We start from the raw sequence: 15,815 nt of genomic DNA, 5'->3' as shown, positions 1-15,815 counted from the left end.
AGTCGTTATCCCCAGATTACCCGAGACGTCGTACTCCCGGTGTTGCTGTTCTCAGTCTTTGTTCTCTTCTCTACACAGCCGGTATCTGTTGTTTGGTCCCGCCAGTTATTTCGGGGTACCATTTATCAAAAGAGTAGGATAGCAAGCACTCATTATGGCTGGACCAGCATTCCAATTATTTCCTCCTCCTCGTGCTCCAAGACAGACGAGTCCCAGTCCGCGACCATCTCCTCACCCAAAGCCAGCCAGTCAAGAACCATTAGCAACAGAGAGTGCCGTAAGCGCCAAAACACCTGTTGATCTCCACGGACTTCTCATCCAAGTCAACTCTGTGCCAGTATCACCCTCCAACCCAATGGCGCCCCCGCCGGCCATCGCGGCCCCGCCAAGAGCACATATCCCCAGTCCACAGGCTACGACAACGCCAATGTCAAATACAACGAGTCGGCCATACTTTGAACCACCGCCTCAGCAAACTGCGTCCCCACAACTTGGACGGCAAGAAAGCTTTTACCGTGTACAAGAACGTCATGGCCATGATCAAATCGACGACCAGCAACGCACCGCCAGCCCAGATCCTGCTCGCGCGATTTCACCAGCTTTCTCCGAGGCTCAGACTCTGGTCCGAGCAAATAGCTCTGCTACAAGATGCATGTCACCGCAAGAAGAGATTCCGATGCGGTCAATGTTCCCAGTTTATGATCCCACAGTCCCTCTTGGACGTCAACCATATCAGCCAACCCAAGCGTCGCCCACACAGATACCTCGAACCCAGATCAGTCGTTCACCCTACTCTTCCGAGTCGTATATTCCTCACAACAACGTTCGCTCGAGCGGCTCGACAGCTCCTCCACCACCAAAGCCCTTCTTCACGCCATCCAACCTTCTTGACAATCTATGGCTAGCCACTAATGGACAAGAACAGCCCAGTGTGCAGATGTATACCCTGCGAATGCATCGAGCAACAGCCTCAAACCCGACAGTCACCTTTGGTACAACGCCATCGTTACCGTTCTACTCTGTAGCACAGTCAAACCTTGCAGGTAACCACGAAGTACCCAGCATCATGAACGAGCTGCTCATTCAACGACATCACCCCACCCAGCCGCGAGTCTTACCTATTGCTCATCTCGATCTTATCGCGCCTCCGTCACTAGACAATGGAGCGTTTAGCCCACAACAGCAAGAGGATACCACCCTTCTTACTAGCATATACCCAAAGCTGGCCGCTCTTCAGGCGCTTGATGCTGCTGCTAACTCTCCTGCTGCCTCGCGTATTGCGCTTTCAGACCCGGGCGCTCAGTCGCCCGCCGCACAGCGTCTGGCTGAAGATGTTCTAGCTGGTACTGCGCAACGTGAGTGCTGCGCTCTTGCCTGGACGAGGGACAACCCTCAACAACAAGCAAATCCTTGGGCGCAACATATGCCATCGGAGGGTTCATATCAGCTCCATCATCCAACATTGGGCACCTTCCCCATCTCCCTGGAAGGTGACTGTTCTGTCATCAATGCTCCTTCGACGAGACCCATCACGGCGTTTTACGGGCATAACATGCCCATGACACCACAAAGTACCGGACGCAAGCCAGCCTGCATCACTGTGCTAAACCCATACGTTCTCTCTCCAACGACCCCCCGGACAAACGCGTTCTCTCCGCTACCACCACCTCCGCGATTCGATGGCACGAGACCAGTATCTATGACACCTTCTGAGATGTCTGTTGGCCAACTTCCTACGACCACCGACGCTACTGCCGATGATGCCATGCTCGCACGTCTTGACTTCGCAAACGACGCTCTCATTCTCAACCTTGGTGCCCTGACACGTTTTGGCAATCCCTTCTTGGTTGATGTTCTTACATCAACGCTTCTGGCAGTCGCAGTAGCGGAAGCTACACGCGGCCGCAAAACACGCAATCGAAGCCAAGAAAACTTCGAGCCACCACCACCAAGCTTCACCCTGAACCACCAGAAGGAAGACACAGCAAAAGCCTTCAAAGACTCTTTTGTCGAGGGCTTCCAGGGCATCGGTGGGAAGTCGCGCCCGCCACTCTCGGGTAAAGGACTGAAGAAGTTTGCTTCTAGCCTGAAAAGTACAACAACTCGTAGCGATAGTGCGATGGGAAGTTTCGACAAGGACATTGAGTTGGGCGAGTGGTACGGACAAGACAAGCATACGAAAGCGAAAGCCACAAAATCGGAGAAGAAGGCGAAGAAAGCGAATGCTGATGACGAAAGCAAACTACCGCTGGTCGCACGTACAGTCATAACGGTGTTGACGTTTGCGTTCAAGGCCGTGGTGTTCATACTGAAGATAGCGTTCAAGATTGTTGCGGGTGTCGTCGTCATGATCACGCGGAATTTCAGCAAATTATAGGGCGACGGCAGAAGGGCGGGCTGTTTCTTACGACTGATGGGTTTTGGATGTTTTTCTTGCTGCATGATACCATTCTTACTACATTCGCTGGATACCATTTAGACCGCGCTGCACGCGTGGCGCATAGTACCTTAATTTCAAACGCACGATTATCACGCAATCTCGATTACTTGAGCTGGCCATCGAAAATCAAATGTGAAGTGGTGATCTGTTGACTATGGGTTTGATGGTGGTTCTGACATGTGGACCAAAGCCTGGTTGGACGAACTTAAGAAGAAACCAAGTCCAGAGCCAGCATCGTATCTACCAGCGCAGTTAGGCAGCACCGATCATCATGTACTCCTCGCTCTCCGCCTCGTCCATGAGATCGTCCAGGATGTTGTCAGCATTCCGGTGTATATAGCTCATGGGACCTTCACCACCCTTCAAGTGCAATACGCTTCCGGGCAACAGGTCTCTGGCCTTGTGAGCCATGGCGACGGGACAGTTCTGGTCGTCCTGACCATGCCACAAGGTAAGCGGTACTCCATTCTCTCCAACGTATAGATGTCCAAGCTCAAAGCCCCAGTCGCTGCCGCTCAATTTGGCTTCCCAGCTTGCGCCTTCGCTTCCCTGGTGGAACGATTCTCTAGTCATGGCTACGTAGATGGGCCAGTTGGTGGTGTCGTGGATAGCTTCTTGGTCGGCGGGGTGACGGCTCCGGATCTCCTTGGCAATGATGTCCTCGAGGACTTTCGGGTCGTCATCGCGACTTGGCTTACCGATGGTGCTCTCGAACAGCGTGGTGGTCAGCCCGTTGACCCACGGCGCTGCCCAGAGGACGATGCGCGAAGGCAGCAACATGCCAGCTGTGCCGAACTTGACTGGATAGAGACCGCTGACGATGCTGGCTCCCAGCAGACGGTCCCTCGACACCTCCTTGACGCAAGCCAGTGCATAGGGCGCGCCTCCCGATACGCCCAGTACGTAGAAGTTGTGGATCTTGAGGTGATCTGCCAGGGCGAGCACGTCGGTAGGCCAGTCGAGGATGCGACGATTGATCTGGAAGGTCGACTGGCCGCTGCCAGGACGGTCGGGCGCGATGATGCGGACGTTGTGTAGGGCGCAGGCCGAGTGCCATAGCTTGCCTTCGTAGCGCGAGGATTGGCAGCCATGCATGAAGAATATCGTCTTCTGTGGCATCGGGCTGCCGTAGATGGCGTAGGAGAGGGTGCGGCCATCTTTGAGCTTCATGCGCTCATTCTCCTGCTGCATCGTATGCGTTGGGATTCGTGTTTGGTCGCGAGGGTTGCTGAGTTGTTCGTTGCAGCTTCTACGGGGGATGGAGGGGCGCGCAAGGCCACATTGCCTTCGCCGCCTGGGGTAAGCGCGACCGGCAGCGCATGGTGAAGGTTGTTTGCCTTGAGGGATATACCAGCAGATCGACGATACGGGTGAGTTGTGCAGAGCGGGGGATACCACGGGGTGAGCTTTGTTTAGGCCTCGCTAAGCTGCACTACGGCTGTGACGGGCAAGGCCTCCGAACATCTCGCCTACTAGTCCTGACTTCACATGCGTCTCCAAACATATTACACCAACATCGTTTAGATCAGCGACTCTAACTACTGCGTGGACGTGCAATCCCATCAAGGATGGTGTCCAGGTCACCTGCGCCCTCGCAGCCGGATAGCCGCGCCTTTGCTTACATCCCCACTCACGCCACCCAGACGAAAACGAGTCAAGAAAGAAGCATTACAAGGCCACCAAGAACTCCACCCAACAATCCAAATACCCATTGCATCCCAGTTTCCTGAAGCGCCAATGCTGCTACTACTTCCTCTTCATGTAGAGGGGGCGAAGCAGAGCCTTGACAAAGCCGTCCTCCTTAGCCAGATCCAGAGGGAAGATGCGGCTCTTCAGCGTATATGCACGGAAGAGCTTGTAGTTCTTGAAGACAATGACATCGTAGCGCTCGGGGTTGTCTAGATGGTCCAGGATGTTGAAGATGTTGACATAGACGCGTGAAAGAGCCTACGAGGATACGTCAGCAGAGCTATGCGACCGGGAAAAAAAGTGTAACCTTTTTGCACTGTGTTATAGAAGGCGGCGTAGGCTCGATCTTGACATCACGACACAGCTTCTGCCAGTTTTCCAGTTTCGACTTGTCACGGCCGTAGTGTCGAGACACCTCGAACTCAACAACCTCCGCGCGACGACGCTTCGCTTCGTTCTTGGACCAACCTTGGTGGATCGAAAGCTTGCTGAGTTTCGCTATGAGATCGTCCTCGGGATCTGGGACAAATCCATTAAACTTCTCTTGCGAGAAGTAGTCACGAACTTCATCAGAGGAACCGTCGTCGCTTGGAGGAGGAGTGCTACGGTCGCTCGAGGAAGCAGAGGCAGTTGCTACAGCTTCAGATACAATAGAGACGCCTCCCTCTGTTCAATGTGAGCATATCGCTATTGCTTGTTTATGTACGCTACTCACTAGCGCGACTTCCGCGAACCATCTTGCAGGGTCAGTAGTGCGCGGAACTGCGGCAGTCGCCAATAGTGCCCAGGTGGTTTCCGGAGTACGCGCTACACTAACCAAGAGCGACGTTGGGACTGTTGTGCACACCAAGAAAAGAAACGGCTGGAAAGTGTAAATACAATGTTTACGTGTCGCCAAGCGGCGGCTGACTCATACAAATAAGCAACTATCTTTTAGTCCCATTTTCCCGTTGCACGGATCTGGTGTTGTAACCCCTGATATTGCTTCTGTTTGCAAGTGCAATTACGGCCCACGCGGATTCCTCCGGCCTCGATCACAACTTCCTTAACAACGCCCTGATGAAGCCATCTTCCTTGGCCTTCTTCAGCGGAAACATATTGCCCGGCAATGTGGTGTACGCTCGGAACTTGGAGTAGCTTTTGAATCGGATCACCTCCACACCGATGTTACGATGGTCAATAAGGTTGATCAAATTCACCAGGACGTTCCGGCTGCCAAGCACCTCATCACGGTTAGCAGCAGACTTTGCATCGCTTGCAACTCTCCTTACCTGTCTACACTGTGTTATACTGTCTGGTGGATCGCTGATGTGCACCTCACGACATAGCCTCTGCCAGATCTCTAGCTTTGTTGTATTCGTTCCATATGCATAGCCGAATTCCTCCTCCTGGCATTCAGCCCAACGCCTCTGTTTCAGTCTGTTGCCCCAGCTGCGTTGTGCTGCTAGACGCTCGAAATTGCTCCTGATTCCGACCGTTGGATCGTGTACGAAATTGTCGAACTGCTGGAACCATGCGCCGCCCTGGTTTGGGGTGTCGGTATCAACATTATCGTCCGCGTCAGCATGGTTTGACGCCGCTAAGACTGCCTGCAAACTGGTCCACTGCTTTCTTCGGAGTTTATCACCCCAGTTGCGCTTTGAGGCGAGACGATCGAAGTTACTCCTGGTGCTGGCGCTTGTGTCGCATGCGAAGAGTGCAAACTTCAGGAACCACACGGCAGCCTGACTTGTATCCTGGGCAGTTGAACTGTTTGGGTTCGCAGCAGAGGCTGCGGTGTCTAAACAGGTCAGTTAGAGTGTGTAGCATAAGATTTCGACAAACTTTACTCACGGGCGCGGCCGGTATGATGACCGGACATGGCGGATAGTCTAGGAAGGTAAGTGAGGTTCTAGGGTGGTGGAAATAACCCAGGACTCCTTAAATCGATACGTGGGTGCATATGGGAAGCTGCAGCAAACCGAGATGAGCAGACAATCGGACCATTGAGGACGTGGAAGACCCGAGATCCCTGGCGCCACGTCGGCAACGAGCTGGAACATTCTGCCAGTATTCTCTACAGGCATAGTTGCATAGGCTCCAATGATGTGGGTGGTGGCTTTGGGGTTTGAACATCGAATGAGCCTCGATCGCATTGAGTGCCTGCTGCACGGTGGAGCAACTGTGCCGCATGTATGCATATGCATAGCAGGGAGAGAGAGTAAATAGAAGCCCTGGGTTAACGTGAAGAGCTACTGAATTCTACCTAGGAAGAAAGATCCCTGAACATTATCCGGCATAGCACAATCTTCCATAGGTAGATGAGACCCTTCAGAATACCGCTTGAAGTAACAAAGCCTCCGATCTCTCTTGTACGAAGTCAAGGGTAGATCAAACCATGATAAGACTTCAGCGTGACGAGCTAGGTACTCTCGCCTGGCCGCAGCGAATCATCTTGATGCCTGTGCCTTCAGAGTACTTCCTTGAGAAAGATGGGCAAGAATGTGTCTCCCTTCGCTTCGTCAAGGGGATATCTGCGACCATTTAAGGTGTATTTCCTGAACTCCTTGAAATCTTGGAAGACAAACACGTCAGAGCCTGTTCGCTGCGAGTCAAGGAGATCGTAGATGTTGACCAAAACCTCCGCAAGTACCTGAATACGTGTCAGTAACTGAGTGTCATGACAAAGAGGAGAGTAACATACTTCCATGCAGCCAGGAATACTATCTGGGATTATATCGAGGCTGCAAAGGCGACAGAAGTCTTGCCAACGAGCCAGGCTACCCAGGTCGCTGCCCATGTGGGCTTCCCAATCGGCATCGAAGATCTCAATCCTGGCCTCGCGGCGCTCTTCACGACTCCAGCGCATGTGTTTGCAGAATCTCCAGAACTCATTGTTGAAACTTGCCGTATGGTCGGGGAAGAAGCCCTCAAACTGATACCAGATGTCGCTCGCACGAACGCCGCCACTGTCGCTTGGAGTGGGCGTAGCATTTGACACCGAAGTACCAGTAGCATCATCGGGGACAGCATTGGCATCTGCCTCATGGGAAGTTGACAGAGAATCTGGGATCTGTCAGTTTTGTTGTAAAGTCAAACACTGTCTACTCACCGAAAGCGCGCCAGATGTAGACCTCGCCGAAGCACTCATGCCAGTGGTCATTCCACGTCTCTTCTCCGCCGACCCAACCCATCATCTTGGCTAGAAGACAGAATTGGCGCTTGGTAGAATCGTGGGTATCGAGTATGAAGACGCTGTCCTGCGCCCAGTTGCGAAACAGCGACTTCTGGGCATCTGAAGCGATTACTTTCGAAGCCATGGTGAGTTGCTGTCGTAGTCACTTGCGCTGGCGGCTGCGGGGTGTGTCGTGACTTAGAGGAAGTCAAAGAGGTGGACCAAAAAGAAGGGCAAGATATCTACCAAAAGCGTACTAACAGAGTGCGTGAGCGGTGAAGATTGAGCGACACCTCAAGATCGGTGAACGGTGAAGGCACGTGATTGGCATGATAGAAATGCGAGAAGCTTCTACACACAACGTTTTGTCACTGCAGAACGAGATGAATTTTCAAAATTATTCCGATTGATTGGAGGAGAACGGTAGCCATGTGCAGAGTTTATGACGTTTGGTCGTCACTCCAACGAGAGGCTGCATACCATCGCGAGCACCATCTTGTTCCCAGAATCAGATGTACCATGAAATGCCTAGATGTGAGAAGCCACACGCATGTCTGATTACCCTTGGAAATCCAGATAGATCAATGCAACTACAACTTGGACAGCAAAGCGGCCATGCAGCCTTCACCAGCCTTAGCACATTGCCTCGGAAAGGTGCCCTTCTTGCGGACGCTTTGGCGAAGCTCGCGGATAGTCTTGTATGTGATGACCTTGATCTCGGGATTGCGCATGTGGTCGATAACGCTGTAAAGGTTGACTTTGAGAGGCCGAAGCGCCTATATATTGTCAGCGGCGTACTTTTGTGTGGGCTCATAGATGATGTGCTTACGTTCTTCGCCTGGGTAATAGTCAAAGGGATCTGCTTGACGCCCATCTCCTGACATAGGAACTGGTAGTATTCAAGCTTGTCAACGTCGTCCGCACCCCAGTAGAACTCAACCTCGCTAGTGAGCAGCTCGACTAGGTGCTGGCGTTTGATACGTCCCACCCAACCTTTGGTGCGAGCTAGACGTTCGAACTCTGACTGAAAGGACGCATCTGGGCGGTGCACGAAGTTGGTGTATTCACTCCACGCTGGGTTTTCGTCCAACTCTAGCGATGAAGCCTCTGACTCAGCATCGCTGTGTTCTGAAGCCGTGTCCGGGATCTCAACGCCCCCAGAGATCTCCTCCAGGGACTTGACCGTATCAAGAGATAGTACACTGTTTTGTAAGTCGGTGCTATCCGAGACTTCTGTGTTCGGTGGATGTTTTGGACTGGTGGAAAATCCTTCAGCTTCGTGTGACTGGTCGCTGTTGATCGACCTCACACTTTCGAAAGAATTCGCCGACGTACGTGAGATGACCGAGAAAGACGAGGTATCGGAACCAATAGAGAGACTTCGCATGCGGTCCGTGAGATCGATTCCACCAGCTTGAGCAGTCACGTTCTTGTGAACAGTCGTATCGGCTGTTGTTGACTTATCTGATGCCATGCATTAGTAATGGTTTCCTCGACACCGCCTTTCCAACTTCCTCGCATCATCAAAGACGCATCAAGCGGAGCGAGCTGAACTTACGACGAACTCCCCATGTGTATGTCTCATCAAAACACGCTTTCCAGTGATAACACCATTCGGTATCCCCGCCGGTCCATCCCTTTGCCTTTGCCAGGCGCGCGAACTCGGCTTTGGGTGAATTGTTGTCATCAACGAGATGATCGGTGTCCTTGGCCCATTCTTTTAGAAGCAGTTTCTGGGCTTCGGCGGTCATTTTGACAGAAGCAGAAGATAGCGCGCTGATACAGCTACCGTCCGCTCCTATCGCAATGGTCTTGAAGTGTCCACGGGTTGTTGGCGGAATGGTGGGGTTGGGCTTAAAAGTGAGTAAGAGACAACAGCGGGAAGGGGTGCGAAGCACTCGTCAAGTAGTTGGGGGAGGCAGCTGTGTGGGTAATGGAGGGGCTGCAGCGGACTCTCCCAGGGTTTCGCATACGCGCTCACACGTGGTTGCGAAGCTTGAGATCCGCATTCGGTTAGCGTTTGATGCCGGATTTCGGCCTATTCGCGCCAAGCAGCTCGTTTGCAAGGCACACTCATCATTGCATTCCAGTGAATGCTTTGACAGATCGCACAATACTAAAGACACATTGATATGGTAATTGCTCCTGCTGTAACATCATTGGTTACTAAGATGCCGAGCCCATCCAAGATGTCCGCCAGTGCTTACATGCCGAGATACATCCGAGCCACATCGCCTACATGCGTGTTCTGCCGCGCAATGCAGCGAACTTCCCATGACGCGACTTCGAGCCTCAAATTGACTTCTTCATCGCCCGCTTATCATTTCGTATGCGCTCCTTCTCGTCCACTGTCGCGTTCTCCCCATCTCATTTTAGACGCTCGTCTGACAGGTGGCATCAGATACCTCTTGAGCCTTGCGTCGATTTGTAGCTGCTCGAGTCCGTCCGCGACTGTCGACAAGCGCAGCAGACTTCTCGGTGACAACTCTGGTAGCTGGAAGCTCGTAGGAATCGTCGCTGTCATTCGCGCTGCCGTCCGCACTGTCGTACACGGAACCCTCTAATTCTTCATCTGCTGTATCTTCCGCTTCCTCATCATCATCTTTCCCTTCAACCTCGATTTGTTTCTTGACCTCGCCAACCTTTTCAAACTCCTCGTAGGCTTCAAAGTCTGAATCGACACAATCCTTAGCTAGAGCCTTCATTGCTGCCTCTTTGCGAGCGCGGTCGAGTGTGATCTTGAGTGGTTTAATGGGAAAGCCCTTCGGTTGGCGCAGCTGGAGATCATTTCTACGGAGGCGAGCCTTGGGAGTACCGAGGTCCCAATCCGTCTTTAGGAGGATGGGCATTACGAGAGTGCTATTGATATTCTTAGCTTGGTCTGTCTGGTATCTTGTGAACACACGCTTACCCATTCGGCGCGGGTCCATCGGAGGGTACGGCAGGGTCTGAGAGCGCTGCGCCTGAGTCGATACGAGGCTCTTCATACGCCTTCTTTGGTGCTACTTTGACACGAGCCATGTTGAAAGATGCCGAGATGTTTAGGTAAAGTGGGAAGCTGATGTGCTGACGTGCGTTGCTGGGTATTGTCGCAACAGTGGAGTAGGAGCACAGAAGGGAACGAAAGGTAGAGCAGCCTAGCGAGCGGATACACAATTAATTTCACGTCACGCTAGCTGAGCTAAGACGTCCTAGATTGAGCGTTGTAGACAAAGTGAAAGTGAACGTGGAAGTTGGCGCAGCCGTTTGGTACCAAAGTCATATTGAGCAGACTCGGGATAAGGAAACGAGGGTGACGCACGGTGCGACAATGCGGAGAATTTACCCAAGTAATGGAAACGGGAAGTGCATATGGTCAGTCTTTAAAATATTTGTTGAGTCCGTGGTGAGTTGGGAACGTGGCGCCCGTTACATGCACGACGCGGTGGTCGGGGAAAGCACCCTCAAACTGGGCTCTTAGCAAGAACAATTTCCACATCTTGCTGCGCGGACTGCGCTACTTTTCATGACATGAACGTATCCCCTATCGTCCTGGATGTGTCCGGTCGATCGCTGAAGTCGGGTTGAAGGGAAAACCGGTGGCCACATCCTCTGGTAGCGTTGACGAGTGATATAGCCGAGAAGAACCTAAGAATATCATCTGATCTATATTAGCTCAACGATCCTGAGTAGAAATGTATAGTTCACCATGGGTGCTCTGCACAATGACTAGTGACACTCCACATGGCTCTCGACCCCATGTGAAGCTCATCGGCCTTGCTGTTCCTCATGGGGCAAGGTAGTACCTCCATCTGCAAAACGTCATCGGACGTGTGATTTCAATAAGAGCAAGAGGATATGAATGGACTTTACTCGAGAATGCAGTTGCGCAGATGTGCAGCGCAAGCGCGTTGAGGCGCAACGCGTGAGACACGCGGATCATTTCCTCATTCGACATGGCTCCACTCGGCGCGGCGAATGAAGCAGCCATCACGCCGGCAATGGAGAATACACGATACAGTGTGTGATGTGCAACGAGATCCACGTTCTTAACGTAATTACCATAATTGTTCAGCAGTACCTAGTTTGAAGCTGATGGCTCCATGAACTCTAGACTGAGGGGCCAGCCGCCATAACAAGACCATGCGTAACCACCAGGACCAGATATCGATGTATTAGCTCTGCATATACTAATACCTCCCACCCTCCAAACGTTATCCATACCTAGCTCTCTGCCCTTACCCCTCGCCAGGTTTTCAGGTACGGATCACGGTACGGATACTGCTTCCACTCACGTTGCGCGAGTGTGAAGGCGTTCTGAGCGAACTTGTGGCCTGGTCTTGCTGCCTCGTAGCTGCGAGGCTACGCGTGCGAGCTGGGATCAAATACGTGGAAGCGATGTCTGGGACTGGTGATGTCATCGGTGTCGATGCCATAGTTCCGCCGATACCTGTTCGAGATGTTGGCCAAGCTGTGCTGAACGGCGCATTGCGGGTGATGGAACAGCTCATTGGCATAGTGGCAGCGAATGGGGTTTTCAGAGCTGACTTGCGTGGTGGACCCACAGATGGGACGACAGGCATGCTTGACGATGAAGCAGTGCTGTGTCGTCGTTCAGATTGAAGCGAGGGCTGCGTAGCATCGTTGTGTGAAGAGGCTGTTTGAGGATCTGGCGAGAAAAGAGCTGGCGAAGTTCGCTCGGCGAATACATTCGCTGACAATATTTGCGCAATGTGCGCGCTGGATGTCGAGCGTCTGCGATTCACTGGTGCCTTCAAGTAGCATCCTTCTATACCTTCCACTCGTTCCGCAATTAGTTATTAAGGTAGCAGTACAAAGTGCCTCTTATCTTAACACATATAGTGCAAGATACGTGTTCTATTCTGCGCGCTTTTCTGCTATTAATACTAAGATAGCAGTGCAGTTTTAATAGTAAGTACTGCGCAACGTTTATAAGAGTACCTAGGTAACTGCTAACAAAAGTTATAATAATATTTAGCTAAGAATTACTTTAGTACTACAGTCTATTTATATAATGCCTATTTATAGGTATAAGATGCAGAAGAGTAGAGATTAAGGTTTATTATTATCTACACATTGTTTCTTAGCGTTTGTATATACATACTTATTAGCGAGCACTTAGTACACCTTCTGCACTATAGTCTAATAATACTCTAGTTAACGCTTCTAATTAAGTAGATACGTAAACTCTTCTATACCTGCAAAATTAGTAAGAAGTTTCTATATTACGTTTTAGCTACTGCCTATCTTGTAGATAGAAGAACTACTACTTAGAATAGTATAATCTAGCGTAATAAAGCTAGTATAGAGTTGTTTAGTAAGTAAGCTAACTCTACTAGTATACGCCTTCTTCTTATTAATTACTAAGTTCTTTTAGTGCTATTTGCGTTAATAATACGTTAGACTAATATTATTAGATAGAACTACTAGTAGAGAACTATATAAGTTACAGCCTTTATCTTCTAATATATTAAATAAGAAAAGCTTTAGAACAGAATAAGCATTTAAGCGCTAGAATTTAGGTAAAGTAAGACTTAGACTATAAAATGTACCTTCTTAGTCTTGTATAAAAAGATAGAGTAGTACTAATAGCGTGTCTTATAGTAGATTATATAGAAAGTACAGCGCGTATCTATACGCATAAAACGTATCTTATTTATCTTTAGTCTAATAATACTAATAGAACCTAAAGTTACCTATAGAATAATCTTAAGATAGTATAATAATAAGTCTAGACATAGTATAAGTACACTATAACAAGATAGCTCTAAAGAATTTACTATATATCTACTTCTGCACTTATAGCTAAGTCTACCTTTAGTATAATAGCTAGACTTAGTTAGGTAGTGTAACTAGTAGGTTATAGTAATATAAATTATCTTATAAAGAGTAATAACCTAGCTTTTAAGTAGAATAGTTCTGTGTAATAATATTAAAGACCTTTTTAATCTAATAACTAAAGAGATCTATTATAAGATAGTATTTTAGATTAATATCTTTAAAAGTGTTATATTTACTTATTATAGTGTAGAAGCGTATAGGTATATTCTTTTCTAGCACAAAAAAGAACTTAGATAAAGAAATTCTAGTACTGCAATTCTAGTAGGTAAACTAGTAAAAGAGAAAGTTAAACCTAAAAGTAATTAATATAGAAGAGTTTTGTATATATAAATAATATACTACTTAAAGAGATTAAAATACTAGCTAATTCTACTATTATCTCTAGTTCTAGCAATACTAACTTTTGTTAGCTTACTTCTATAGGTATAATTCTAACTATTATATTTATATTACATAAATACTTAACACTTTAGCTTCTCTTACTTAGTTCTAAAGATAAGCTTAAAGTTAGCTAGCTAAGATTAGTAGTAGATAAAGTTAAAGTTTATAGGTAGAGAATAATTCTATCTTCTAGCGTTGCGCATGCATTAGAATATCTCTATAGTATATTTATATACTATAAAGTAAGATATAGTTTCTAATAGCTTTAAATTATAGTTATTCTAAATTATCTATAGTCTCTAACTACTAAAGCAAACGCCTAACTAGAGATTAATATAATTAGTTCTATTATAGATATATAGCTAAATGCAAGTTAACGCATCTAGAAGGTAGGTAATAGGTATTATATAGAGAGTGTTACATAGGCTTAGATTACTATATACTAAACTTAAAATAAGTAACTTATATAAGATATTTATAGCTATAAGGTAGTCTTTATTCTTCTTATTATATAGTAACCTAATATATAGGTTAGAGATTAAGTTAATAAAACTTATATTACTAGCGCGTATATAGATAAACAAAGAAACTTATACTCTCTATTTTAACGTAGTTATATAAATCTACTTATTAGCTTCTTTTAAATCTCTACTCTTTATATTAAAGAGAATAAGCTATAGATAGTTATTAGGTGTATTACACCTTACCTACTCTTCTAACTTCTAGAATCTATTAGCGTACCTATAGATATATAGAAACTTATCTACTAATAGCGCGCTATTAGCGCGCGCAAACTCTATAGAATAAATAATCTAGAGAATATACTTAAGCTCTATAAATAGAGCGCCTTTAACTTTAGCGCCTTAGTTTTAGAGTATAGAAGTAGAGTTATTATCTATTATAGCTATAGATAGGTTAGATATATAAGTAGAGCTTTATTAGAGTTAATAGAAAGAGCGTAGCTGCAGGCTATTTAATACAAAAGGTAGAAGAAACTACTAGTTATTTCTATTACAGCTCTAAAGAGTCTATACTAAGTTTATTTTCTATCTAGATACTATATAAGTAATGCTTTAAGGTTTCTAGCTTAGTAAAATAAACTATTTATAATATATACTCTATTTTCTCTTTTACTTAGTTTAGGCTAGTAAATATATTATAGTGTATAGACCTCTATAATTATAAAGTTATTACTAAAAGTAGGTTAAAGCAATCTATAAATAATACCTAGAAAGCTTCTTAATAGATTTACTTCTCTTAGGTAAGTAGTTCTAGTTATAACTAGAACGTTTGTATATAATTAATAGGTTACTACTAAAATACGCTATAGCTTATTATATTATATAGTAAGCATCTATATCTAGATAGCTACTAACTCTAACTCTAACGCATTACTTTATATTATAACACTTTTAACTCTATAACTAACTTACTAATAAACGCACTTATTCTATACGCTTATAATATAATTTCTTATAACTAGACTATTCTTTTTATACTTAGTAATTCTATAGGCACTACCTACGTAATTATTATTATAAAGAATACGTTCTAGATAGTGTAGGTACTTTTGCGTAAGGTATACAACTTACTAATAGATATAATATATAGACTAGTAAGTAATAGAGTTGCGTATGCTATTTTATAACTAATACGTTAATCTATCTAAAATAGCTATATAGTAGTTAAGAATAAACTTAGTTCTTCTATTATTAACGCTGCTTTAATAGTATTTGTAAATCTAATAGAATATCTATAGCTAATAAGTAATAAGCTTCTATTCTTAGTTCTTAGCCTAGACATAGTCTATTACTAGAGTACTAAAGTACCTCTAGTTATAGTAAAGAATAATGTAGAAAACCTAATATATTTAGAAGTAATTTTATAACTATAGAGCGCTTATAGACTAGCTAAAAGCCTTAAGATTAAGATATAATAAAAGCGTATTAATAAGCTATCTCTAGATAAAAGGTCTAGGTATATTAAGGTAGATTTAAACAGCGTAACAAGTAGTAAGAAAACTAGTTTAGGTTATATAAAGAGAGATAATAGTAATAGAAAGAAAGATATTAATAAGGTAGATTAGAGTATAAAGCTATAATTAGAGAATAGTAACGCTCTTATATTAGGTAAAGTAAGAGTTAGTATATAGGTATTAGAGAGTATAAAGATATATTACTACAAGAACGTAAAGTAATTAGTACAGATAAGAAAGTATAAGAGCGTTAGTTTAGTAAGAAAGAGTTCTATTATAAAGAGATTCTATTGTCTAAAGTATTATATAAAAGTCTAATACTAAAAAGTATAAGT

General features: G+C 46.3%; 7 protein-coding genes across 7 annotated transcripts; 1 reads left to right on the top strand and 6 right to left on the bottom strand.

Moving 5' to 3' along the window:
- Positions 1 to 952: 952 nt before the first annotated feature.
- Positions 953 to 2,377, top strand: J4E88_001295 (uncharacterized protein; the record flags this gene model as incomplete). The annotated part of the gene is made up of 1 exon (XM_049394965.1): positions 953 to 2,377. The coding sequence occupies one exon, from the start codon at positions 953 to 955 to the stop codon at positions 2,375 to 2,377; it is 1,425 nt and encodes a 474-aa protein (XP_049258829.1).
- A 315-nt stretch (positions 2,378 to 2,692) lies between these two features.
- Positions 2,693 to 3,631, bottom strand: J4E88_001294 (uncharacterized protein; the record flags this gene model as incomplete). The annotated part of the gene is made up of 1 exon (XM_049394964.1): positions 2,693 to 3,631. The coding sequence occupies one exon, from the start codon at positions 3,629 to 3,631 to the stop codon at positions 2,693 to 2,695; it is 939 nt and encodes a 312-aa protein (XP_049258828.1).
- A 555-nt stretch (positions 3,632 to 4,186) lies between these two features.
- Positions 4,187 to 4,866, bottom strand: J4E88_001293 (uncharacterized protein; the record flags this gene model as incomplete). The annotated part of the gene is made up of 3 exons (XM_049394963.1): positions 4,187 to 4,387; positions 4,437 to 4,795; positions 4,845 to 4,866. The coding sequence occupies 3 exons, from the start codon at positions 4,864 to 4,866 to the stop codon at positions 4,187 to 4,189; spliced, it is 582 nt and encodes a 193-aa protein (XP_049258827.1).
- A 297-nt stretch (positions 4,867 to 5,163) lies between these two features.
- On the bottom strand, positions 5,164 to 5,990 carry J4E88_001292 (uncharacterized protein; the record flags this gene model as incomplete). Its single annotated transcript, XM_049394962.1, has 2 exons — positions 5,164 to 5,909; positions 5,963 to 5,990. The coding sequence occupies 2 exons, from the start codon at positions 5,988 to 5,990 to the stop codon at positions 5,164 to 5,166; spliced, it is 774 nt and encodes a 257-aa protein (XP_049258826.1).
- A 588-nt stretch (positions 5,991 to 6,578) lies between these two features.
- Positions 6,579 to 7,428, bottom strand: J4E88_001291 (uncharacterized protein; the record flags this gene model as incomplete). Its single annotated transcript, XM_049394961.1, has 3 exons — positions 6,579 to 6,761; positions 6,813 to 7,174; positions 7,221 to 7,428. 3 exons carry the CDS (start codon positions 7,426 to 7,428, stop codon positions 6,579 to 6,581), a joined length of 753 nt encoding a protein of 250 aa, XP_049258825.1.
- Positions 7,429 to 7,873: 445 nt separating this feature from the next.
- Positions 7,874 to 9,034, bottom strand: J4E88_001290 (uncharacterized protein; the record flags this gene model as incomplete). Its single annotated transcript, XM_049394960.1, has 3 exons — positions 7,874 to 8,059; positions 8,113 to 8,747; positions 8,893 to 9,034. 3 exons carry the CDS (start codon positions 9,032 to 9,034, stop codon positions 7,874 to 7,876), a joined length of 963 nt encoding a protein of 320 aa, XP_049258824.1.
- A 621-nt stretch (positions 9,035 to 9,655) lies between these two features.
- Positions 9,656 to 10,304, bottom strand: J4E88_001289 (uncharacterized protein; the record flags this gene model as incomplete). The annotated part of the gene is made up of 2 exons (XM_049394959.1): positions 9,656 to 10,142; positions 10,195 to 10,304. The coding sequence occupies 2 exons, from the start codon at positions 10,302 to 10,304 to the stop codon at positions 9,656 to 9,658; spliced, it is 597 nt and encodes a 198-aa protein (XP_049258823.1).
- Between the last annotated feature and the right edge of the window lie 5,511 nt (positions 10,305 to 15,815).

Source organism: Alternaria novae-zelandiae (assembly GCF_023758075.1).
Source record: "Alternaria novae-zelandiae strain BMP 2774 chromosome Unknown scaffold_2, whole genome shotgun sequence".
Taxonomy (NCBI): Eukaryota; Fungi; Ascomycota; class Dothideomycetes; order Pleosporales; family Pleosporaceae; genus Alternaria; species Alternaria novae-zelandiae.
The sequence above is the reverse complement of the archived record's forward strand: the minus strand, read 5'-3'. Positions and strand labels throughout refer to the sequence as shown.